General features: G+C 39.8%; 2 protein-coding genes across 2 annotated transcripts; both read left to right on the top strand.

Annotated features, from left to right (window-relative positions):
* Nucleotides 1-994: 994 nt before the first annotated feature.
* Nucleotides 995-9,470, top strand: LOC130490714 (vomeronasal type-2 receptor 26-like). Its single transcript, XM_056864523.1, has 7 exons — nucleotides 995-1,116; nucleotides 2,172-2,460; nucleotides 3,614-4,429; nucleotides 4,915-5,142; nucleotides 7,048-7,171; nucleotides 8,140-8,142; nucleotides 8,551-9,470. The coding sequence occupies exons 1-7, from the start codon at nucleotides 995-997 to the stop codon at nucleotides 9,468-9,470; spliced, it is 2,502 nt and encodes an 833-aa protein (XP_056720501.1).
* A 4,475-nt stretch (nucleotides 9,471-13,945) lies between these two features.
* LOC130490713 (olfactory receptor 11L1-like) lies at nucleotides 13,946-14,893 on the top strand. Its single transcript, XM_056864522.1, has one exon. It carries the CDS (start codon nucleotides 13,946-13,948, stop codon nucleotides 14,891-14,893), a length of 948 nt encoding a protein of 315 aa, XP_056720500.1.
* Nucleotides 14,894-21,501: the final 6,608 nt, after the last annotated feature.

Raw genomic sequence — 21,501 nt, 5'->3', positions numbered from 1 at the left:
CAGGGGCTGTTGCTAGGAGGAGAATTGAGCAAAATATCCGACTGGATACAACCTACACATTCTCCCCTTCTCCTGCCTCAAGAGAATTGTATTTGCCACAAAACTTTTTGCTTTGAGGACCTGAAATAGAACAGATCTGAGAATTATATATTTCTTGCAAGCAGTCATTGTGTGAATGATAATTACTTGGATTACTGTAATCAGTGAGAAGGTGAGAGATTTGAGGGATTATTTTAAGAAAACCGATAAAGATGCTGCATTTTTAAGCAGAACTGTTCTGAAATGACTGCCAGCCTAATACCACTTTGGCTTTGAGACTTTGTAAAATTCTAACTTTACTGTATAAACCCAGTAATGCATATTCTCTCCCCCCCCCAGGTTTTCAATTTAATACTTGTATCCATTTTGGACGATTCATAGATGTTGGCATCTGTTATATGGACTGACACTACTGGAGTGTGTCATTCAATCCATCACATGGTTCCATTATACAATACAATCCTATCTTTCACTCATTTAACATTCTTTCCTTTCTTGTTTTCCTTCTACAAAATTGTAATACCCACCCTGTCCCATAATCACTTGGATTCCTTAGCATGGATTACATAATTAACTTTTCTAGCATTCTGGAGAGCAGTAGCTGTTGTTTAAATCACACTTCTCTTTGTAAGACATGGTTAACACCAACATGTTCAAGAATTTGCACATCTATAATCTTATGGAGCTGCCTCTTTTTATCGGATTCCTGAACCTATAGAGTGTTCATTATGGCTATCCTACCGCCTAGCTCTCTGAAGTTCTATCATTATTGTGAGATTTTACATTTCTCTCCAACCACGGAAATGGAGTAGAACTCTGTATTTTGTGTACTGTGTGGAACCACATGTCTCTCCCCCACACACACAAAATGTTCCTCTTGAAGCCATTAATGATACTGATGGTATCTCACTCTTTTTGCAAAGTCTCATGTGGAAAGTGTGCTTCAAAAAGTCTAATGCAGAATGAGTACTATGAAGATGGAGATTTGATCATTGGTGGTATCATGTCTAATTTCCTTGCAGAAATTAGACCAAATAGCTTTGAACAGGCTCCTTCTCCCTATCTAGTTGATGCTTGGTAAGCACTGTTCACTAGTCTAGTTCAACCAGGAATTCTGGATTAATGGTTTGGATCCAGTTTAGTGCAATTAATAGCTTATCTGTCAGTACAGGCTTCTCCCATGTATTCTTGGTCAATAATTAAAATCTTCTGTACTGTACTGACCATTCTCTGTGTGACCCCAATGTCTGAAATAAGAGAAGTGGCTCCAAGGGAAAGGGTCTGTTCTATTGTTTCACGTAGTTTATATAACTCTGCCTCTGGGAGAAGTTCATCTGGTGCCCAGCCTTGCTTTAAGAAACATTCTTTTCTGTCTTGCCTTTTACCTGAAGGTGTGTGCGCTTTTTACCTGAGGGTGCGTGTGTGTTTTTAGTTTAAATAGGTGGGTGGGATTTGTGGGGGTGGGCTTTTAGCCTTTGCCAAGATGACATTTTCAAGCTAATGGGCTGTGTTTTTGAGTGTATTTTCATTATTTTTAAGCAGTTTCATTGTGTTGTATTTAAATTTTGTGTGATATTTCGCCAACTCATAAAAAGCAGCCAAGAGTGTTTTTCTCAATCAGCCACAATTCAATACAGTGGATTTGATCATTCAGTGTTCTTAAGCTCACTTAATTGTTCTATGCTGACCATTTTCATCTTAATCTGCTTTTTCAATCAAAGATCGGTTTTCTTGTCAATGGTATGGCTGTTTCAGTTATCTTCCTTAATCTTAATTTGGCTATTGAAACTCAGAAGCTTGTTTGCAATGCATGGTTTATCAAGTGATGACTTGCATTGGTAAATGGGTTCTCACAACGTTATCCTCACAGAGATGTTTATTTTCACAGGTATACTAAGAGACAGTGTCGTTCAGTGGTCAACTGTCAATAATTGAATAGCTAAATCAAGCAGTGTTCTTTGTGTGCAAACCCAGCTGAAACAAATGATGCCTCTTTCAAATTTCAGTACCTTTATTGGCATACCATCAAGCAGTCGATCAAATAAAACCAACCCTCTAAACATCATTTATATGTTGATGCCTCTTTAATAAAGCTATTGGACAATTGCATTACCCCTGGTTTTCTGTTACAGGCTATTTCCAAAATCGTTCCAGTTCATCCTGGCATTCTTGTTTACAATACAAGAGATCAATAAGGATCGCAGACTCTTGCCTAACTTCACCCTTGGAATCCACCTCTGTCAAGATTTTTTATATGCAAATAACATTTATTTGAGCACTATAAGATTAACATCAGGTCAACGTAAGATGATTCCTAACTACAACTGCAGGAGAAGGCCACTTATGGCTGTAACTGGAGGTCGTAGATCTGATTTATCCATCAATATAGCAGATTTCCTAGGGATATACAAGATCCCACAGGTAAGGGGCAAACAGATATAAATTCCGACTTACTGCTTTGAACTTGTTGGCAGAATACAAGTCTCTTGGTCTGGTGCTGCTTTTTAACATTGGATAAATTGTTGCAGCACTCTTAACAACTTGTTTGTGGAAAAATATAGTAGATTTTATTTATTTATTGAGATTTTTTTTATTCCCCCTCTTCAGCAAATTATTCATGGTGGCTTACAACTAAGACCACAGAACAAACCGACTAAAGTCAATGTCATTAAAAAAAAAAGGAGGGGAAAAAAACAAGGGAAAAAAAACAAGCAAAGGCATAGCAGCATAAAGTACACATTGAGCAGTTTAAAACGTGAACAATAAAATGAACCTTGGGTCAGAAGCATAGCATAAAAAGTGTAAGAGATGAAACCTTCTTTGATAAAAGGCCAGGTAAAAAGGAAGGTTTTAGCCTGACACCTAAAAAAAAGTAAGGAAAGTCACAGTGGAAAGCATTCCAGAGGTGAGGCCCCACCACGGAAAAAGCCTCATCACTTCTCTTAATGTCCATCATTACACTGAGTGCAGTAAAAAAAAAAAAATAGCTGCACCAGCTCTCAGTATCAAAAGTGGGGGGGGGGGTTAGAATAACTATGTGTCGTATGGATTAGCAGTGTTATAGCTCAGTTGATCAGAGCTGTATCTGAATGGGTGCATTGAGTGATCTCAGATATTAGAAGAGTTCTACCAAAATGAAGAAGTTGGTTGTTATACCCCAATTTTCTCAACATTTAAGAAGTCTCAAACTGGTTTACAATCACCTTCCCCTCCCCACAACAGACACGCTGTGAGGTAGGCGGGGCAGACAGAGTTCTGAGAGAACTGGGAGTAGCCCAAGGTCACCCAGCAGGCTTCATGTGTAGGAGTAGGGAAAGCAACCTGGTTCACCAGATTTCAGTCCATTGCTCATGTGGAGGAGTGGGGAATCAAACCTGTTTCTCCAGATTAGAGTCCACAGTTCTTAACTATTACACCACACTCAACAAGCCCTCAAGATGACATGTAATATAACAAATGCCAAGTTTCATGTAAATGTAAGAAGGAGAGAATGAATCAGTGCAGCTATATCGGTTGTTAGAAATGGGCAGGGTTCTGATTTTGAATGGGAAATCACTATGTTCTTTCTTCTTAGATTAGCTATGGCTCGTCTGACTCCATCCTGAGCGACAAATCTCAGTTTCCTTTCTTCTATCGAACAGTTCCAAGTGAATCATTGCAGTTCATTGGAGTGAGCCATTTATTTGCACATTTTGGTTGGAAATGGGTCAGCTTAATCAGTTCAGATAACACCAATGGCAGGAACTTTCTTCAAACAATTACCCACGAAATGAGTAAAATCTGTTATTGTATTGAGTTTGTAGCTCTTTTGCCTGTTCTTGTTCAATTAGACCCAGAATCGATCAATGGCTTAGGTATGAAGCTTTTGAAGCTGACATCCAAAGTAATGCTTGTTCATGGAGAGACTGACCAACTAATTCAGCTACATGCTATTCTCCAAGAATACCAGATTAGTGGCAAAGTATGGATCATCACAGCCATGTGGGACTTCACTTCTCATTTTTCCAGAAAACCCTGGAATTTGACAGCGTTTCAAGGTGCTCTCTCTTTTGCAGAGCACAAACATGAGATTCCAGGGTTCCAGGATTTCCTCAAAAGGCTTAATCCCAACAAGTATACAAAAGAGTTGTATCTGAAACCCTTTTGGGCCCAGGTATTCAAATGTTCATGGCAGGATTACATATTGGATGAAGCCTGGAATAACTGTACAGGGAATGAGAAACTGGAAGATCTTAACACTGATCTCTTTGACATGAACACATCCAGGCATAGCTACAGTATTTCCAATGCTATTTATGCAATAGCACATGTCTTGCATGAATTGTACCATTTCCAGTCAACAAAGAGAAAAGCTGCTAGAGTGGAGCTCTGTGATATTCATGCATGGCAGGTAATCATCTGAACTAGAAAATGGTTACCATGAGTGCACAATAAAGTAATAAATAACTCTGCTTGCCAAAGCAAGATAAATTCTAAATTTGGAGCTTAATCTCATCGTTGTGATAAAGGGGGTTTCATATCCCTAGAGGTTGTGATAGATCCAACACCACTTTCTGCATAAGTGAAAAACACTGCTGAATGCTTGTGGGGTAGGGGTAATGTTTCACTCATTCTGTTATACTTTCTATGGGGCTGTTCTGGAGGACATCTTATGTTTCACAGCTTGTTGTTCTGTTTAAGAGATGGTGCTAGGGATTGCATCATGAAGGAGCAAGCTGAACGTTCCTTTGCGTGAGAGAAGTAACCTTGCCCAAGATTTGCCAGATATGTCCCTAAATAATACAAGGATCCTTCCTTAAGGTTATTGTAGTCCTGATGCTTGGTTACACATGTATAAGGCAGTATTGCATTTCTTTCTTTCCCCTTTAAAATTAGCTACATTCCCTCTTGAGGAAAGTCCGATTTAATAACACTGCTGGTGAGGAAGTATCTTTTGACGGGAATGGTGATTTGCATGGTGGATATGACATTTTGAACTGGGCTGTTTTGCCAAATAATACCCCACTCCCTACCCAGGTTGGATGTCTTAAAGCTCAGATTTCTGGGAGCCAAGCCATTGTCATCAAAGATGAAGCTATTGTGTGGAACACCAGATTTAATCAGGTCAGGAGCAATGATGGAAAGACATATGGAGAAACTGTTAGGAACATTCTTCTTACCAATGATCTCTTTCATTACCACATTTAGCAGTCAGGGAACAATCAGTTTCAAATGTACAATGGTATTTTTTAAAAAAATATAAAGATCTGGAAATGATTTTGAAAGATTTATTCTGATGCAACGAATCAACTTAATTTGTTCATTTCATTCTAATGAAAAACATTAACAGTGCAGTTGAAATGTTAATACTTGAAGATTTCGCAGCCCTTTCTTTTGTGTGGGAAGAAGAAAAAAGGACTCCTGCAAAAATAATTTTCATTCAATTGCTAAAAAGGGAGGAGAGGTCCCCTTTGACCACCCAGAAAAAGTTTGGTTTATATCATGGAATAACCAAAATTCATGTGGGTCAGTGGCTGCAGTGAAAAGGAGAATTTTCCTAGACTGCTCCAAAAGGTTGGCTGGATCCAAGCCACTATCTTCTTCTAGGTCTCCTAGGTATAATTTTCCCAGGTAAATTTTTCTAGACTCTGGGCAACAATCTAGCAAAGGAAATTAAATGTAAGTACATATAAAGAAAAGAATAATGAAGTTTTTAAAAAGTACAACTTCAGATATCTGAACCAATCCACTGATGGGGTTTGAACTGGCTCTGATTATCCTGAAAGGTTATTTCTGTGCTGCTGTGGAAACTTCATTGAAAATATCAGCTAGCGCACTGATAAAAAGGCAAGCTCCATGTTAAGAATTTTTTGTAAAGGATTGAAAATACAGAGGATAGTGTGGCTGATACTATGTATCATTCTAGTTGCTTCATCTCCAAAAAAGCTTCATGCAGCTGGAAAAGGACAGTCTGGAGAACCTTCTCTATCACTCAAGGCTGAGATATTGAACCTTTTTTGTTTAGAAAAAAGGACAAGGGAATTATGATGTTGTAAATGCATAAATAATACAGAGGAAGAGGACAGAACTGCATCTAATCACATTTTGATTGCACCTTATCTTTAAGGATGTCAAAATGCTGTACATCAGGGGTGGGGAATGTCAGGCCTGGGGGCCGTATAAGGCCTGTGAAATTATTTGGTCTGGCCCTTCATGGGTCCTGGCAGATCTCTAGCTCAGAAGGATGCTGAATCTCTTGGGGCCAGCTGGGGACAGCAGAGCTCAAAAGCGAGTCGCTCTATGTGGCAGACACTCAGAGCCGTCTCCGGTCGTGCCTCTTGGCTAAATGTTTGACCAAATATAGCAGGCTAATTTTTAAATTGATAATTTTGTATGGCCCACAAATGTTGTTATAAATATCCAAATGGCCTTTGGCAGAAAAAAGGTTCCCCACCCCTGCTGTACATTGTTCTTTTATTTTGTCCTCACAAATTGATCTGTTGTGGTTGGGTAAGGAATTGAATGCACATTTTCTCAGTCATAGGGAGACATTTTAACAACACCATCACACTGGTTCTCCTGGAGCAGCCTTCGTAGTATAAGATCATAAGATCATACAATAAAATAGATGGGGCAGTAGATTCAAGACAGAATAAAAGAAAGAACATCCTCCCATTTTGCCAAATAATTCTGTCAGTTATTAACATATGATTGAGGTGGTTGGGTCATGTGGATGTTGTAGTCATAGACACCATTGATATGACTTTAAAAGAAGGTTAGACACATTCCTTTTTGATAAATTGGATTTCATATTCAGAACCACATAGTACCAGTCACTGGGCTGCAAACAACTGGAGAGAGCTATGACTTTCATTTTTTCCTGGAAACACCGCACTAGCTATTGTATGGAAACTGAATGCAGCTTTAGATGGGCCTTTTGCCAACTCCTGAAGGATTCTATTTATTTCTTGCCTATTTATGGTCATTGAAATGCATTTTCATGAATATAACACGTGCTTCTGTACTTAGATACCCACATCTGTGTGCAGTGAAAGTTGCCATCCTGGCTTTAGAAGAATGGTTCCAGTTGGGAAGTTATCTTGTTGCTTTGATTGTGTCCAGTGCATGGAAGGAGCAATCTCTAGCCAGAAGGGTATGTGTTCCCTAAGCTGTCACCATCTAAGGACATTGGTGTGGTGTTGCTGAGTGGGACTGAAGTTCTTCTAGCAAACATATAGCCTCTACAATACATATTTTGTCTATCTATCTATCTATCTATCTATCTATCTATCTATCTATCTATCTATCTATCTATCTATCTATCTATCTATCATTTCCATTTATACTCTGCCCTTCTTCAGCTAGGCCAGGCTCAGGCCGGCTTCCAACAATAATTTACAATTTCAATACAGATTTCAAATTAAAACATTACATTTAAAACCATTGTTTCCAGTTTAATCTAATAAAATGGCATCATATTTATGTACCACTAAAATAAAGAGAAGAACTCTTCAGTGGTGACGGTTGTCTGGAAACCAATGGTGACCTGAAAACTCCTGAGTCCCATAGAGGGTACAGACAAGTGGAATGAAAGAACCAAGAAGAAGGGGAGAAAGGAATAAAGGAGGGAAGGAAAAGAAGGGAAGTAGCAAGAAAGGGGGAAGGGAGGCCAGCTGTCCTCAGCCTGGTGGAACATCTCTTTCTTACAAGTTCTGTGGAACTGGATTAAGTTCCACAGGGCATGAGTCTCACTCAACAGTGTTCCACCAGTGGGCAAGAGTCGAAAAGGTCTGGCCCTGGTCTAGGACAGCCAGGTTTTTTGGGGGGCAGGGACCACCAACAAGCTGTTTCTTGCAAAGCATAACATTGTTTGGAGGGTGTACCAGGAGAGGTGGTACCATAGATACGATGGTCCCAGACCATGTAGGGCTTTAAAGGTAAGTACCAACATTTTGAACTTGTTCCGGTACTCAATCTGGAGCCAGGGCAGCTGGCAAAGCACAGGTTGTGTGTGCGCTTACCATGGGGTCCCCATAAGGACCCGCGGCGCCACATTCTGGATCAGTTGTGCTTTCCGGAGCAGTCTCAAGGGTAGTTTCTTACTGCTAATTTCTTACTGAGTCGGTGAAGAGATTCCCTTTAGCTAGCCAAAATACCATTTTGGGGGCCATGGAATCCACATAGACAAAGATCATGTGTAGTAAGTAGGAGTAATGTACTGCAGTAAGTAGGAGAACTGAGTGAAACTGAGTAAATGAGCTGGTTGGATCCAACCAATATATTCTACCAATACTATCTTACAAATTTAGGCACGTAATGTAAATCTTAACTAAGATAAAATTATAAGTATTTAATTTTCCGTGTCAATGTTGTTTATTAAATGTTGGATAAACCAGAAATAGATTTTCAGAGCCATGTTCAGTGCCAAACTAAGCAGAATTGCTTCTCATTTGAAATGTCCTACTTAATTTCTTCTTCTTCTTTTATAACCACATGGATAAAATTAGCATGGATATCTTTTGCAAATTTCAGATATGGATTATTGTGAGGAATGTCCACAAGAACAATACCCAAATGACCAGCGAGACAAATGTATTCCAAAGGTCATTTTGTTCCTGTCATACGAAGAGCCTTTGGGAATCATCATGGCATCCTCTGCAGGTTTTCTTTCCCTCATCACAGTTGTGGTTCTAGGAATCTTCATTGAACACAGGAACACACCAATTGTGAAAGCCAACAATCGTGACCTAACTTTCCTTCTTCTCTTCTCCCTTCTGCTCTGCTTCCTTTGCTCCTTGCTATTCATTGAGAAGCCAAGGAAAATGACATGCCTTCTCCGACAAACCTCGTTTGGCATCATTTTCACAGTTGCAGTTTCTTCACTCCTGGCAAAAACCATCACTGTGGTCTTGGCCTTTCTGGCCAGAAATCCAGGAAATAGAATCCATAAATGGATAGGAAAAAGACTGACAATGTCTTTGGTTATCTTCTGCTCCCTCATTCAAGTGGGCATCTGTGCTGCTTGGCTTGGGACTTCTCCTCCATTCCCAGATATGGAGAAGACATCAGAGCATGGACAAATCAATCTTGTTTGCAATGAAGGGTCTGTTGCCCTGTTCTACACTGTACTAGGCTACATTGGTTTTTTAGCAATGGTCAGCTTCACTGTGGCTTTCTTGGCCAGGAAGTTGCCTGATGCTTTTAATGAAACCAAATTTATCACCTTCAGCATGTTAGTGTTTTGTTGTGTCTGGTTGTCCTTTGTGCCAGCTTATTTGAGCAATAGTGGGAAGTCCATGGTGGCCGTGGAGATCTTCTCCATCTTGGCTTCTAGCACGGCTTTACTTGGTTTAATCTTTTCCCCCAAATGCTACATTATTGTGCTAAGACCACAGACGAACAGTAAAGTGCATTTACTTCGGAATGCCAGTGCTCGAGCCAAACAATTGTAATGGGAAATATGATTTACATATTTGTATTTTGGGTGAAGTCTTAAATAAATTGCACATTGTGTGTCAACATTTCTTAGGTAGAGAATTCCTGATTTATTGGCATCACATACCTGCAATGATTGCCATATTAAATGTTAACTGGGGTGTGTGGCATAACCTTCACAGATCACACATGACCAGCAAAGCTTTTGTAAAACCCTGAAACCACATCAAACACAGTGTTTTACCACATCAAACACAGTGGTAAGTCGTTTATTTATTTTAGAGAAACCTATGATTCATTTTTTCACAGTAGTCCAATTACACTTACACTCTTTGCATTAGAAATAATAAAATCATACTTAAAGGAACATAGGTAGGTTTTATCTATCTCTTCCACTCAATCTCACTTGATTTTCTTCTTTCCTAGAACACCCATCCCTCATGGCTTTTGTCCATGCAGATCCCATGATCCTCAGCATAGGATTTTTACCTTTCAAATAAATCCTTCCTTTTTCACTCACAGAAAAGCTGGTTGGATCCAACCTATTGGTATCATGTTTCCCCTCCCCAATTGCCTTAAAATATACACATCCCACCATCCTCGTAAATATATATAATCAATAGCATCACCACCAAGGTAAGAAAAACTGACAACTTAGCAGCTGGCAAAATCCTGTTGAAAGTAAAGCATTTTAAATACTCTTCTAAACCTAACCGAGATTGCAGATCTATCACCTTTAAAAAAATTCTGCTATGGTGGAAGACCTCTGGGGCGAGGACATCACTTCTGGCAAAACACGGAAGTGACATCTTGTGGCTGGGGAGCACTTTAGGATTTGGGGGAAAAAACAACCTCTATGGTTAAACCATAGATTTTTTGGCAAATCCTAGAGCATTCCTCCAACATCATAATGTCACTTTCATTTTTTTTTGTCTGAAGGCCTATGCCCCAGTGCAATGCCAGATTTTTCGAGCGGAGACTGAGGAGGGTGGGGCTTGGGGAAGAGAGGGGCTTCAATGCCATAGAGTCCAATTGCCATTTTCTCCAGGTGAACTGATCTCTGTCGGCTGGAGATCAGTTGTAATAGCAGGAGATCTCCAGCTAGTGCCTCAGCCAGACGTCCTCGTTCACAAGGGAGATACACCCCTTTGCCTTACAAATGAACTCTCAAGCATACGGAAGAATTTGAAGCTTGACAAAATCGTTATGAAATGGGAATTTACCGGAAGCCCATTGCGTTTTATACACTCCGTTGCTTTCAATATGTTAAACTCTTTGCGTTATTTGTACTCCATTGCTTTTGAAATGTTTAACGCTTTGCATTCTATGAATATTGTTGAATTTTGACCTGTTGGTCACACCTGTGTCTTTTGTCAACTGCGGTTGTACACTTTATTTTTGATATAATATAACCTAATTGCATATTTCCATTTTGGAGTTGAGGCGCCATATTTTGGTTTCTTGTTCTTGTGCTACGTTTTTTGAATTCAGTACCTGGAGGTCGGCAACCCTAGGCCCTAAGTAGGTAGTAGGAAGGTGCAGGGTCAAGTAAGGTAGGGAGGAACATTGACAAACATTCTGAAGCATTCACAGATGATGGGAGTTCACCCAAACCAAACACCTCTCAACAGTATAGCCAAGGAGGTATTGGGAGGGCCCACCCTTGATGTTGGTCAGCATTATCTGAGCCCTAACTGCTATACAGCATAAGGGGAGTGGGGTAATGCTCGGTACCTCTCGGAACAAAAATCTGGTACAGTCAATGCACAGCTGAAATCATTTCGAGTGGTGTTGCCAGCCAGGTTTTGGCAAACAGCAGGAGTCCAAGGGATGAGGTATGAACAAGGGGGGAATTGTTGTGGGATGACATTATATTGCTTCTGGGAAAAACCCAGAGGTGATGTTGCACCTCCCTAGGAATTACCAGAAACTCCATGGTAAAACGATAGATTTTCTACCAGTTCTTAGAGAGGAGTGATGTCACTTCCAGATTTTCATTGAAAGTGGCATACCACCATTGCCCAATGGTGATTTCTTATTCCCCCCCTCTCACCGGCCACCAGAGTGCCAGTGGACAAGAGGAGCTCAGTGTACTTCTGATAGGCTTCTATAGAGTTCCATGGTTCCCACAGAGTTTCAGAGGCGATTACTAGAGCACCCGCATCACTTCTGGGGTTGATTGTGGGGGCCCCTTAGCTGGCCCTCTTTTGCCCGCTGACCAGCTGAGGGGCGGCAGGCAGCCTGGTGGATTGCGGGCTTTTGCCCACCCCCACCAGGCAGTTGGCAAGCCTATCAGCAGAAGAACTAGATTGGAGTCCAGTAGCACCCTCGAGACTAGCAAGATTTTTTCAGGATAAGCTCTCAAGAGTTAGAGCTTACTTCATCATTAACATACTGTTATAGTTCCTTTAGTTTGTTAATACATTTCTTTTTGTGTTATTATATGTTGCCTATGGGTATTCGGGGTTGTTTTTTAATCAGGGAGACTTGAAAAAGGACCTTTTAAAAAAAATTGTCCTTGGGAAAAAATATGAATCTACCTGAGATCAAGACACTTCACTTGCTACAGCTCACTAACACAGGTCTTTGGAGAAGTGGCACATACATTTTCTAAATAAAAGCTCCAAATAACACACAGGAGTATTTTGAAGCCTTAATGAGTACGGCATCACACGTTTTAGAAAGGGAATTTGCTAATTGTTGTGAAATTACTTCTTTAAATTATCAAGGGGTTTCTCTCTGTAGACTGTCTGTTGCTCCCCTATATAAAGCCTCTTCTGTGTAATGCACGGGGCCTTGTGAAGGGGTAAGATTTGATTTTCTCCATAAGGAAATGTTAGTCATTACACATGATAGCTGGTCAAGTGAGCAGCAGTTGTATGGATCTACTTCTCTACCATTCTTCATTGATGCCACCTGATGGTTAATGGTATAAGGTTTTTTATTATTATTATTGTTCTGATGACACAGCATATATCTTATTTAAAACCTCTTTTTCTACTTAAAAATTGTGCTTCTTGGAAATTGAAATAATAAATAAATAATAAAGTACTCCTGGGAAAATGTATACCAGGGGGTCCAATGATGCTCATACATCGTTGGATCCAAATGTAGAGAAAGCTACATTTGTCCAAAAGTAGTGATTGCTACCATTTAAATCACTTGTACCCTAGATTGTACCCAAGGTCTGTGTGAATATGGCCCACTTTCCAATTCAAACCCAAATTCACACAAAAGGTAGATTTATTTAATAATCCTAATTGAACACTGTTATGAACCCGGAGACTCCATTTCAGGGCACAGGGCAGCATTCTATTATAATAGTTGAATTTTGTTTTAATGAACCATCTCTTCTTCAGCACCTGCTCATGCAAGATGCAACAAATAGATTTATTTTGAGGAGGACAATACTGCAACCTTTGAGGGGAGATTACATGTGAGTGAGCTTTCAATCCATCCCTATTTTGTATACTAACTTTACAAAACCCTGATATATTTTCATTCTGCACATGGCCCTGATATGTTGCACTTGGGGTTAGATACAACCACTTTTTTGCTGGTGGAACAGGGAAAAAAGGTCCCTTTTAAATACCAAAAAGGTTACCTTTGAGATCATGGGACTTGCATTGACAGCATTTTTGTGTCATGGGGGCTACAATAAGGAAGGCAATTGGCTGAGGCTGAATGACAGGTTGGATGCATCCTATTCATGAAGCAACATTGGGTTGGATCCAGACTACATTTTCCAACAGCAGGATAGAACTTTCCTGCCTCCCCCTTTCTACTGTAGGCCACAAATCTACATGAAATGCTGCCCCTGGAGGATAAGGGACCCTAAGTAATGGCATGAGGGAGTGTGTGGAAGGAGAAGGTAGAATTGGTGACAATTGCCGCTGTACTCTGGATCCAATCTAGTGCTTGTACTCTTACATGTCATTTAGCTTGTGTCTTCATATGTAAATGAGTGTTTACTTATTTTCTATTCAGAATATTTTGATGACCAGTTGGGGTGAGTATCACTCCTCTAGGAAATGCTTACAGACTGGGACTTTGTTTAGACAAAATCAGTCACACACTATCAGACTAACCTATCTCACAGGGCTATTATTAGGATAAAATAGATGAGAAGAAAATGATATGAGCCCAATGAAGTAAAATAAATAAATAAATGGTGCCTGCTAGCCATCTTATAGCTCAGCCCTAATAATGGATTGCAGTATCCTTATTCAATGTGATTATCAAGTAACTAAGAGATTGCCTATTATATGAGGTAATAGCTGCATAATTAACTTCATAACAGAAAAAGGAATTTGAGATGGTTTTCCCATGCCCCCACAAAAAACACATAACATTTTATAAATTTCAGCATTAATTGTGCTAAGGGGGATGCCAACTTATATTTAAGTGTATAATAACTTTTAGACTTTGGGTCTTTTACTTGTAGACCTTATGGTTTGTTTGTTTTTTTAATTCACTTTCAGTGACTGAAACTATGGCGCATACTAAGATAGTAAATGAAACAGCAATAACTACATTTTTTCTTCTGGGATTTGGCAATGCCCCTGAACTTCAGATTCCTCTCTTCTTGGTTTTCCTAATAATCTACAGTGTGACCATGGCTGGAAACCTCATCATCATTGTGTTAGTAATCATGGATCATCACCTTCACATCCCCATGTACTTCTTCCTTGGAAACTTGTCCTGCTTGGAAACCTTCTACACTTCAACTCTTCTGCCCACGATGTTGGCCAGCCTTCTGACAGGGGACAGAACCATTTCTGTCCGGGGCTGCTTCATCCAGCTTTATTGTATTGGTTCACTTGTGATTGCAGAATGCTATCTACTGGCATCAATGTCATATGATCGGTATTTGGCAATATGCAAGCCCCTCCAATATGCAACCCTCATGAACAGAAGACTCTGCATTCTATTGACAGCTGCGTCTTGGCTTTGGGGGACAACAGTTATGACTTTAGTAATGAGTTTGATGTCACAGCTGAAATTCTGTGGTCCCCATGAAATTGACCATTTCTTTTGTGACCTCACACCACTGATTAATCTATCATGCAGTGACACGACTCTGGTGACACTGGTGGGACTCACAGCCTCTGTCATAGATATTGTTCCTCCCTTTCTTCTGACCTTGACGTCTTACGTGTGTATAATTGCTGCCATTGTAAAAATCCCCTCTTCAGATGGGAGAAAAAAGGCCTTTTCCACCTGTTCTTCCCACCTCATGGTAGTTTCCATATTTTATGGTTCGTTGATATCTGTATATGCGCTGCCCAAAAAAGAAGCTCTGAAAGAAGTGGACAAGATCTTCTCTGTCTTCTACACCGTCTTAACCCCTCTAATTAATCCCCTTATCTATAGCCTAAGAAACAAAGAGGTTAAAAAAGCTTTAAGGAGAGTCGTAAGCAAATATGGGATTTCCAAGTGATTTGTGGGAGATTTTATTTATTATCATTTCGATTTCTGACTTGCCCTCCCCGGCAAACCAGGCAAGTGAGAACATTAAAATCAATATCCATGCCATAATAATTCTAAATAAAAAAAAATTAAAACTATAATTCTTCAATCTAAAGCATAACCTTAAACAACAGATGAAATTAAAATACAACACTTGCCAAAAAGGCATATAAAGACCAGACCCCTCTTAGTTCACTTGAACAACGGATTTAAAAAAGGAGGGGTTGGTGGGGAGGCCAATACTGATAACATAATTAGATCAAACTAATTTATAATAAAATCTACAGGATAAAGCATTTTTTTTTTACATTCCTGTAATATTTTCTATTCTATTTACTTAGTTGAGTTTTTGGTTTTCAGCTTTACTAGTGGAGGTATAATGGAAGGTAAGAGCAAAATCAAATTTAAATTTCTCCAAAATCCTCTTTATGCTGTTGATTTAAACATGAATCCATGAAACAACTGTCAACATCGTATGATAGTAACAGAGATATGTAGTGAGTATTTCAGTTACTTTTTAAAAGCCATATTGGATTCTTATCACATAAGTATTTATTACTGGTGTGAAGATATGTATTTATTACTGGTATTTTTTACTGGAGTAAAAAAACTGCCTTGGTGAACAAAATGGGAGAACGAAATAGACACCACTGTACAAGTATCAAGGGATTTGGAAATCAGTACAGGAGCGAAAACAATTTAAACAAAGTGCAAAAATTCTTTATAAGCTACCACATGTAATTCAAGACAACACAAGACAAAATGTGCATCCAAGACCTACAAAAGACCATATATACAAATTCATATGTACAAAAGTTGTTTTTCAAAGTTGTCTCAATTATGAGTACAAAATCTTCTTATAAGAATAAGAATAATTTGTTTAAATTGTTTTCGCTCCTGTACTGATTTCCAAATTGGTGAACAAAATGGCATGCCATGTTGCTACTTGGCATGCAGGCCAGTGGCTGCCCACCTCGTTCTCAAACAAAAATGTTAGATGCTATGGCAAGTATAAGAGACACAATGTTCAGAAATCGTAGGGGGCAGGTTGCACCTCAAACTAAGTAAAACCAACGAAGAAAGACAACATGCTATTTATAGAGATATTTTATGTCTCTCCCCCTGTAAATACATCATGATGGAATGGCATTCCTCCCTCATTAAAGGAGACAAAGATAAACCTCCTCATTCTGGCTTAACTTGGACCTGCTGATGTAAATAATTACAGGTTTGTGTCAAATTTGTCAATTTGGGTACGATACTGTACTGGCTGATAGCTGGACCATTCCAGGCTCTCTTGTCAGACTAGATCTATGTCTACTGTGAAATGCCAGACCCTTGGGCCATTCTGGTTGATGGCCTGTGTGACGGATGAAGGGTTAATCTTCAGTAGAAACTGAGAGACAAGGAGTGGGCCTAGGGGCTCACTCTCTGAGTTCAGAGTGAAAGAAGAAAGGTTGGTAACCTGTGTGTGAAGAAGCTGTGAGCAACTCTGTGAACCTGAGGGTTCAGTTTGGACTAAACTTGTGAAACACACATCCCATGGAGTGACAGGATTGAGATTGGGAGGAAAAGGGCCCTTTCTCCGGTCATAAAGTGAGATTAGTCTCTGGGAAGGAACTATTCCAGATACAGGGTAGCGTGAAGGGATTACTGCCACTGCAGTGGGGTAGTTCAGTAGTGAGAACAGGAAGAGAGATTTAGGTAAATCTCCATACTTCTGTGTTTCTCTGGGGAATAGAGATTGAATGGTCTTTTCCTTCCCTGATAGCTAGGTGGCAGAGTCTGTGTAACTACATCTATAAGAGTTCTGGGGAGCAGAACTAAGTTTGTGAACTAAAATCTTAAGGAATGTAACTTGTATAACTTCTAGTCCAAATAGGAACTAAGCTCTCTCTGAAGTGACCCTTTTAAATATAAACTGTATATCTGGCTTTCTGCTTTCCCTCAAAAACAGTTTTCCTTCAAAATCCATCTTTTGAATACTGTTTAATAAATTTCTATGTTTTCTTTGTTAACTTTAAGAAGCCTCTGGTGTCATACTTTATTCTGAGGTAAAATAAGGTGGGGACTGGAGAAGGAAAATAATAATCTCCACATAATGTGTGGCTAGCAAAAAGTAAGGTGATCCCTCTCTCTTTCCCTCAGCACCAAAAACTGATTACTGGGAGATAGGAGGAAGGGTGGGGGGTCGTCATAGTCTGCATGGGGAAAATGAGAACAGATTCATTGCCCTTTGAGTGACTTTCATTTCTGACAACCAAAATTTCTTTGAGACCACCTCAGTGAATTAATTAATTAATTTAAAATATCTGTATTCCACCTTTCCTCCAAATGTGGTCAAGTCAGCTTACAAAAGAATACCCAAATAACCCAAAATAGGTTAAATCAACTCTAAATCTAAACCACAATTACAAAATTAGAACAGTCAGCACTCTGCATTTCTACCACACCATGAAGCATGTCGATAATACAGATGGAATCATGCATGCATGTTTTGTTTCCCACTGTGTCAGTGTACCCAGCACTAAAATCACAAATAGGTAAGTATCAACCCTGTGGTTACTGAAATAACGGTGGTTGACTCCTTACTATGATCAACTGCAAAATCAGATTTTTTTCCCCCAGTAACAACAACCAGTAACATTGTTCATCTCTAAATAAGCCAGTTCTACTTCATGGTTGACTAGAGCAAGCAACAGGAAGGATGTTGTTGGTCTGAACTTTTTCCCCTGTCTCTGGAAGAGCTGGTAGTGCACATCTGGCTTGTATTTAAGAGAGCCTTGGTTCAGCTACTGACATCTCCATTTGTCTGACTGCATCCCTGCTAAACTGAAGGAGCATGAAGGAAACACAGTTCGCTTCAGACCATTCAGGCTAATGGGTTCACTTCCCCAAGTCATTAAGCAATAACATCCAGAATGGCAGTTAGGAAGCAGAAATGTAGCTAGAACTTCTTTACATATAGCAGAAGAGAAATTCTTTCTGACAGTCAAACGAAGGATTTTATCTGTAGGTAAATAAAATATTTGCCCTGCTTCCAGAATGAGTATATGGCTCTTTCTGCTTCTGCTCCTACCTCCTATCACCTCTCCCACGAATCTAGCAGCAAACCATGTGATAAAAATGACCTTGCCACTTTCTCTGAGTATTATGGGATGGGGAACCATATCATTGGTGGTGGTTTCTCTCTCCATATTGCTGGTTGTGACCCTCCAGCCTTTCAGAAGCCTTTGGGTGTTGTGGATATTTTCAAAAGCATGACTTTGCTTGACAAATTATGCAGTATGATAGAGATTTTTCCTTTAGATAACAAATTCATAGAAATTTACTGAAAGAATGCCCACCCACTTGCCTTTTATCCATGCGGTTTTAAATCTTCATAACCTAGCCTCCTAGAGATCAGTTCTAAAGGAAAAAAATCATTATGGTATCTCAATGAACACAGTTGCTGAAACTCATAGATGTTTTAAGTAGCTTTCTCATTTACCGGAAAACAATAGATTTGTTGGATCCCTCCAGTATTTCTGATTGATCTTCCCCAATTTTCTATTTCATTGTGCCCTCAATCTCACTTGACTTTGTTAATGTGGGTCCCACAACCTCTGGAATAGCCCTCTTGGCAGACAAAATGGACACCTATGCTTTCACCAGAAGAAAAGCTCGCAGAATCCAACTTGATATCTTATTTGATACATTTTCTTGTTTATAAAGCAGACCAGTGGATGAGTAGTGCAATCCTACTATGAATAAATTCTGAAAATAAAAGGGAAGCTGATCTTATTATGGTTAAGAGAGTAGACTCTGAGGAGAACAGAATTCATTTCAGGGAATGTTGTTGGTTTATGAAAATACAAGGTGAAACTAGGAACTTCTGTGAAATGAATTAGACCACTTCATACCATTCATTGAAATGTGCAGGTGTTTTAACTTGGTAATGAAAGGAATGAGTCATGGGTTGGAACCAACCAGTTTAACCACTTTTGAAGAAGGGAGGGTGGGAAGTTCTCTGAACACCAAAAAGACTGTGCTGAAGATCATGCAACCTCCATGGACAAAAGTAATGTGAGCTGGGGGGGCTGTAGTAAAAGATTAGAATTGGACAAGGTTGAGTGACAGAACTGACTGGATCCAACCCTGAGTGTCAATACAGAAGCATTTGAAAAACAAAACAGGAAGTTTTTAATCTGATATAATAATAGAGATATAGGATGTCCATCCAATAGAAAGAGATTTGTGAGATCCCTGTCCTCCCCTCTAGATGAGACCCCTCGATCTGATCCCAAGTTTCCTCTAAATACCACCACGTCAATCTTAAGCTCTAAATCTTTTTAATGGGAAGAATGGCATGTTGCCTTTTCTTTTGAAGTGAGTGCATTTACAATTCTGAGGAATTCATATTACAGGATGCTACCAAAGAACTACCAGCATATCCTGGCCTTTGTGTTTGCTATCCATGAGATCAACAAGAATCCAGAGCTCTTACCCAACGTCACTCTGGGTTTTCGTATAACTGACAACTACTACTTTGGGAGAATGGCCTATGCGACCACACTGCAGTTGCTGAGTGAACGAGGGAGATGGGCTCCTAATTATAGGTGTGGCACAGAAGAAAAATTGTGGGCCATTGTTGGGGGGCTCAACTCTGAAACCTCCATTCAGATGTCAAACATCATAGGTATCTACAAGATACCACAGGTATTTATTATTTTTCTTTTTTCCATTTATGTTATTTAAAGTCTGCTATTCCCATTGAGACTCAAGGAAGGCTACTTACTACTTTAAGTCAGTGCCATCAATAGAATGAGACATCTGATAAGCAAAGTAGTATGATTAGGGTTGCAGAAATCTGAGGAAGAGGAGGAGGATGAAGAGGAGTTGGTTTTTATATGCCAATTTTCTCTACCACTTAAGGAAGAATTAAACCTACAAAAACCTCCCCCCTCCCCAAAAAGACACCTTGTGAGGTAGGTGGGGCTGAGAGAGCTCTAAGAGAACTGTGACTAGCCCAAGGTCACCCAGGTGGCCTTATGTGTATGAGTGGGGAAACCAATCTGGTTCACCAGATTGGAGTCAGCCACTCATATGAAGGAGTGGGGAATCATACCCGGTTCTCCAGATTAGAGTCCAATTGCCAAAGTGGCCATTTTCTCCAGGTGAACAGATCTGTGTTGGCTGGAGATCAGTTGTAATAGCAAAGGATCTCCAGCTACTACAAGGAAGTTGGCAAACCTACTGATCCCTCAGATGTCTTCTCTTCTAGCTCTGTTATGGTTCCTTTGATCCATCACTGAGTGATAAAACCCAGTTCCCTTTCTTCTATCGGATGGTCCCAAATGAAGACTCACAATATAAAGGAATAATCCAACTCCTCCTGCATTTCCAGTGGAAGTGGATTGGCCTAGTTGCTCCAGGTGATGACAGTGGAGAAACATGTGAACAGAGCATGATGGAGCAACTCACTGAATATGGCATTTGTGCTGCTTTCACTCAGTGGATCTCAGTAACATTCACATGTACTGAAAAAAGTATTTTAATACAGATGAAAAAAATGAATAGTTTGTTCTCACAAAGCAAAGTCAATGTTATTGTTGTAAATGGGGACTTGCGAAACTTAATTTTGTTGTCAATCTGGCTAGATTACCGAGGTGCAAAAGGGAGTCTCATTGGAAAGGTTTGGGTCATGACTGCCCAATGGGATTATACAACTGTGGATTCTTGGGGTTTCTGGTTTCTAAGACCCTTTCATGGTGCTTTGTCTTTCACAATGCACACAAACAAAGTGCCTGGATGCCAGGATTTCCTTCAGACTCTAGATCCTCAGCATCCCAATGGTGACATTTTCCTCCAGGATTTTTACAAGGGTGCATTGAAAAACCTCATAATTCTGATATGGACTTCTTTGATGTAAACATCACTTGGACAAAACTGATGGATCTGCTTCCAGGGGCCGTGTTTGAAACTGACATGATAGGGCAAAGCTAAAGCACTTACAATGCTGTCCATGTTGTGGCTCGAGCTTTAGATAGAATGTATACATCCACATTTATTCAGAGGAAGTTGGGGAAAAGCAACAGAAGGAAGGTACAGAGTATGCCACAATGGCAGGCAATCAACAGTAGGGCACAACTCCATTATGAAAAGACTGCCAATGGTTACGATCTATCATTCCCCAACATACATTTGTACCGTATGAAAATTGAATAGAGATTATTAGTGTCTTGATTCACTCCTGTTGCCTCCACAAGAAATGTATCAAGTTGATCCCCACTGTCCTTATTTCACATATGATGAACTAATGTATAAAGAGAGTGACTTCCTCAAATGGACGACAGTTTTACTGCGATCCATTTCCCTGTACTGTAGAACGCTTTGGATATCATAACCATAGAACAGAAGCCAGCTTGCTCTTATACACAATGTCAACCAATTCTAATCTTCATATGGATTTTCTCCATCTAACTCCCCTCATTCCCAGCATAGCCTTCTTGATAGTCAGATGGGACCCCCTGCAACCTTTTTCACCAGCAGAAAAGCTGGCTGGATCCAACCCACATTTCAACCCCATGACTCAAAAAA

Source organism: Euleptes europaea, chromosome 18 (assembly GCF_029931775.1).
Source record: "Euleptes europaea isolate rEulEur1 chromosome 18, rEulEur1.hap1, whole genome shotgun sequence".
NCBI lineage: Eukaryota > Metazoa > Chordata > Lepidosauria > Squamata > Sphaerodactylidae > Euleptes > Euleptes europaea.
Note: the sequence above shows the minus strand (reverse complement) of the source record. Positions and strands in the feature narration are given on the sequence as shown.

Bases quoted from the DNA above. Each gene is read 5' to 3' on its own strand.
- LOC130490714 (XM_056864523.1), top strand. From the start codon at position 995: ATGCAGAATGAGTACTATGAAGATGGAGATTTGATCATTGGTGGTATC. The intron at 1,117-2,171 runs GTAAGCACTGTT...TTTCTGTTACAG, and splicing joins CCCTATCTAGTTGATGCTTG to GCTATTTCCAAAATCGTTCC. The intron at 4,430-4,914 runs GTAATCATCTGA...CTTTAAAATTAG, and splicing joins GTGATATTCATGCATGGCAG to CTACATTCCCTCTTGAGGAA.
- LOC130490713 (XM_056864522.1), top strand. From the start codon at position 13,946: ATGGCGCATACTAAGATAGTAAATGAAACAGCAATAACTACATTTTTT.